Below are 5475 nucleotides of genomic sequence, written 5' to 3' on the forward strand. Positions count from 1 at the left end.
TTCGTGATAGTATGGAGGAGAGCACGAGTGGCGAGAGCGGTGCTAAGTCTTCGGATGCTGGAGGTGCTGCCTCGTAGTTAGTTAGTTGATTGTTTTTTTGATCCTTTGTCCTTCGTGACAAAAAGGGGGAGTAGATATTTTGGATAGAGTTGGATAGATAGATATCGATTTTTTGGTAATTGTGATATAAAAATGATGTGTTTATAATTCATGACTAGATTAAGTTTTTGATGTTTTGGCAATATTAATGTATGTTTTTGGTGTTTTTGACTTACATTATTATTGCTTCTTAATCTGGTTAATGACGTATGATCTATTTCTTATTTTTATTTATTGTTTCCATTTCACATGCTTTTATACTTGGTATTTGAATTTTTGATTTTCAGGAAACAGGTTCAACAAAAGATAGCTGCTTTGGTTGAATAGATAGGTTGTTTGGAGTCATTTTTATTTATGTCCTTGACTGTCATATTTATTTTTGTCACAGAATGCCAAAGGGGGAGTTTGTTAGGAAAATGTGTAATTGACAATCTGTGACCAAAGGACCTATTTGTCAAAATTGTAAAGTCAAGGACCAAATTGTAAAGGTCTAATAGTTCAGGGACTAAAGTTGTAATTTAGCAAAGTTCATAGCATAGGTCTAGGGTAAAGTGGGATGCTTTGAAGATGCAAACGGCGCGTTGATTTCGCTAGAGTTTCGCCCTGACCTCGCTCGAACCTAAATTGCAGAACAAACGTTGCTAGAGTTTCGCTGAGCTGTCGCTCGAGCGAAGGTGCGTCGCTCGAGTTTCGCCAGCACCTCGCTCGAGCGACGGTGTTATCTGTCCTTTGGTAATTTTAATGCCTCGCGAATTTTTAACGCCCCATATTACCAAATTCAACCTACTATATAAACAAAACGTCCGATTTTCGTAAATGACCTTTGGCAAACATTCAAACAGGAATTCCTCTCAACTTCCAAAGGATTAAGAACCTAATATTCATTCTTTTCATCTTTTAATTCTCATGGTTCTTTGAATAAAAATATCAACCCTTTCAAAACCAAAACACCCTTTCATATCTCCATATCAACTTCCAGAAGGTCGTCAGTTTGAAGATCCGAGAAGGGAATTGCTTGAAGAGCTGGAGTGCTTGGTGATTCACGAGAGGTAGAAGATATTCAAGGCTGGGATTTTAGCGCAGATCTGCAAAATCTAGGATAGCTGTGGTCGATACAGTAAGGAGGTCAGAGTATTGTTAGAATCAATAATGTCTGGCGTACTGTAAGTCAACATCTTCTATAGTGGATCTCTACTGGCTTGTGCCCGGAGTTTTTACCCAGTTGGGTTTTCTCCGTCAACATTTTGTGGCATTTTTACTGGTTTTTGTTATTTACTTTTCAATCGGTAATTCAACTTAGGTAGATAAAGTATGTGAATGAATCTGGACAATGCATAATTTATGTGACTTGTTGCATAAGTTAATTAATTGCCTTAATTCCGCATAAACACCTATTCACCCCCCTCTAGATGTTAGTTGGGTCGAACTATAGCTTTTTCAATATTGTTAGTCAGTTTGTTGCTTCTCCCACTACAGTTCATTGGGCAGTTGTTCTTCGCATTTTGCGATATTTTCGGGTACAGTCTTTCAGAGTCTGTTACTTCCATCCACCTCCTCATTGGAGCTGCGTGCATACTCTGATGCTGATCATGGCAGTGATCCCACAGATCGCAAGTCTGTTACTGGTTTCTGTATCTTTTTGGGTGATTCTCTTATTTCTTGGAAAAGAAAGAAACAATCTATTGTTTCTCAATCTTCCACCGAAGCAGAATATCGTGCTATGGCATCTGGTTACGTTGGTTACTTGTAGATATGAGAGTTTTTCTTTCTCATCCCACTCCTATGTATTGCGACAACCAAAGTTCTATTTAGATTGCTCACAACTCGATTTTTCATGAACGAACTAAGCACATTGAGATCGATTGTCATCTTACTCGTCATCATCTTAAGCATGGCACAATTACTTTGTCCTTTGTTTCTTCTTCTGTGTAGCTTGCAAATTTTTTTACCAAATCACATTCTATTTCTCGTTTTCGTTTTTTAGTTGGCAAACTCTCGATACTTGTAGCTACTGCATCGTGAGTTTGAGGGGAGATGTTAAGAAATATAGAATTATTCATTATTTATTAAGGGTAGAATAGTCCTTTTTAGTTTTCTTTGTTTAGCCTATATATATTCTCTTTGTATTTAAGTTAAACAATCTTCAGCATTCAATTAATTACGTAGTATCAATGAAACTCTAGCCTCTTCCTTTTTCTTCTTTATTTTCTTTGGATTGTTTAACATATATATTGAACAATATTCTATCACATTCGTGATAGAAATTTTTAAAATAAATATAATATTAATGGAAATAGGTTACTACATTACTACAATAAATACCTACATTTCCATACTTTAAAAATATCGTATAATTATATCGTTAACAATTATCAAAAACATGATATCCTCAACATACACCATCATATCAAACTATCATTTAATCATTGATCTCCCATCCTATTATGCAATCGATTCTTGATCATCTTCATTGCAGAAAATACTCTTTCTACCATATTAGTAGCAAATGAAGAGTTTATATCCAAGTTACAAGCCTATAAAGCAATGGGTACTTCTAATTTTTCCATCACAACCAACTTTTGTGTAAGATCACTAAGGCCCAGGTTAATTGGCTAAAATCATGAGTTGAGAATAGTTGCATTAAGGACCTGAGGTGGAGAAGAAAGGTGGACGGCACGTACAAGATGAGTGAAAATGGAAAATTAAATGGTGGTGGGCATTGGACAAACCCCTTGTAAATTTGGGAAAGAAGGAAATATTGGATTTGGAGCTTCTCTTTGAAAATGTCTGTGGTCGTGTCATGCAACTGATGCAAGAGGAGAGGAAAGAGTAAGGTTAAAGGACTAACATTTAATATAGTACATCCTGTGGATATTTTGCTATCTATTTTTGCGTACTTGTTGGATGCCAAAATGGGTATATTAAAACTGAATACCAAGTTATTGGTTAGTAGTACAGATGCAGTAAATACATTCCTGAAATCAGATACTTTTTTTATTCAAAGATCCCAAAAGAATACAATACAATTCAAACCCATAATTCACCATGTTAAACCAAAACTTCTAATCCTTTTAATCAACTGAACTTGATCTTTATCAGAAACAGTGCATCAAACTTTAGCCCCCTCGTTACTGCAAGTAGGGCACTTGTAGTGCTCGATATACTCAGCTTCAGCAGCGGTAATCTTCACACATGTGCCATGAAACCATTTGTTGCATAAATCACAGCATATCCAGAATCCATCGATACCATAATAGGCTCCACAAGCTCCACATAGTGTTGCTCCCTCTTCGTCAACTTCTTCCTTCGCATTTCCACTCACAACTTCAACAATTGTGGGGAGATCATTAATCATCTTAAATAGCCTTTCCCTGTGAAAACCAATTTTAATTAAGGTTGGAACCAAATATAGTTAAAAGTCTCCCGTACTCCTGAAAATATTAAGAAGAACAAAAACAAAGATAGTAACATGCAGGCATCGAGGGGAATACTCGAAGTATATTAATGAATGTTGGCACAAACCCACTCAGGGTTTACTACTATTGAAATATATTTGGATAACATGGTTTCTCGATTTGGAATGGCTTCAAAAATTCTTGTCGCATAAGTACCGTAGCATACATTTGGAATCTGTGCTTTTGGCAGAAATAACTAATTTACAAAGATTCACAAGTTTCATATCATATCATATGGTCACAATGACCAAAGCTCAATTTGCTACCGAGAAAGTCTACTAAAAGTTGTAGATCAAAAGCTGGAAATATAAGTGTCTACTGTTGAGAATTTGTTCAAAATCAATATTATGTTTGGCACCACTTCGAGTAGCTATCATCCATGGCTATATATAGGTGATTTGTGATCATTTCTAGGGTGTGGAAAAAAAACCGTTACAAACATGAGAAAAACACCTTTTGATCCAAATATTATTCCACATGAAATCAAACCATTGATTCCTTATTTATATTCAAATTTTCCTTGTGTTCTTAAAGTTTTGGAGAATCACGCTTATGTTTTAGCGCTAGATCCTTTATAAGGCTTGATATAATCTTACAAACCATTTGCTAAAATCTTTTTAAGCATCTCAAACAATTTCGAGAGGAGGCAAATATAGTTTGAGGACAGCGATTACGAGTTCGAGCCTTCATTTCATTATGTTCTTCATCTTCTTCATTTCATCTTCTTTATTTTTTGGTTATTGGTTCTTCTCCAAATTCCTCGGTGATGCAAATTTCCCAACATCTACAAATATAATGCCACACAACAAAAGTAGTTCACAGAAATGACAACAATCCAACAAATATATTACCTTTCACTCTTATCAAATCCATAGTCTGTAGCCATGTGAAATGCAACAGATAGTAGCCACGAGTCACTGTGAAGCGAAACATTTGTTAACCAATCCTTTTCTTGCATCAAGTCTCTGCTAAAGTTTATACCCAAAACCGGCTCGGGAAGTTCAGGAGGCACCATCTCAGTAGGCGGCTTGACTTGCCATGTTTCATTCGGAAACGCAAAGAGACAGAGGTGCTCCTTTTCTGTAAAACATCAATGTAGCCAGAAACAAATGGCTGTGATATGTCAACTCCGTAAAAGTAAGAGAAAGAAGCCATATAGATAAAATGACAGCAATGTTAAATACATTTACGCACAATACTTGAAGATTCAATAATGTTTTTCTTTGTGACATGTTTCATTAATCATGGATAGAAAACCTATTAAGACTTAGGGTCTCAATTTAATAGGTCAACAGTTTTAGGAGGAGGAGTTCAAATTCTTATAAGTTGATCTACGTTTTCATCTTTATTCGATGTAAAATTTTATATCTTAACATCAGTCCGAAAGATAGTGGCTCATTTGAGTAAATTAATCTTGAAATTCGCGTACTCATTTTTTGAATTTTAATCAGATCAAATTGCTCTTTGGAGTATAATAGACTCTGATACTATATTAAACCCTTGTTTGAGCTATATTTTGGGGGAAGAATGTATTTTGAATAGTAGATTGATGGAGAATGTGTGGTTAAAAATTAAGAAAATTCTTGGTTTGCGTGTAATATTATTTTATTGAAAACTATGTGGTTGAAAATGAGTTTCAAAAAAATGAATTTTTAGAAGAATGAGGCTCAAACAAGGGCTAGGACTTGAAATTTCGTCTTAAAATTTCAACTTTATTATGATGAGTACCCTAACCCCTTGGTGTACGGTCTCAAGCTAATCTCCAACAAAAGGTGCAGAGAAATAAAACAATCGTTAATTGTCATGAAACGCTACTGTCTACATGCATTTATATCGCTGTGGTGTCTATAACTCTATAAAATTTAAAGAACAAAAGTTCAAGAACATGAAAGTAAAAACTACATTTAGTTCTCTGAATTTG

The 5475-nt window shown here is 35.2% G+C and overlaps 1 protein-coding gene across 1 annotated transcript; it reads right to left on the reverse strand.

Annotated features, from left to right (window-relative positions):
* Positions 1-3154: 3154 nt before the first annotated feature.
* Positions 3155-4641, reverse strand: LOC111411497 (PHD finger protein ALFIN-LIKE 6-like; the record flags this gene model as incomplete). Its single annotated transcript, XM_023042022.1, has 2 exons — positions 3155-3470; positions 4406-4641. Coding segments are annotated over 2 exons (498 nt in total), but the record flags the coding sequence as incomplete, so codon positions are not given.
* Between the last annotated feature and the right edge of the window lie 834 nt (positions 4642-5475).

Source organism: Olea europaea, chromosome 15 (assembly GCF_002742605.1).
Source record: "Olea europaea var. sylvestris chromosome 15, O_europaea_v1, whole genome shotgun sequence".
NCBI classification, from domain to species: domain Eukaryota; kingdom Viridiplantae; phylum Streptophyta; class Magnoliopsida; order Lamiales; family Oleaceae; genus Olea; species Olea europaea.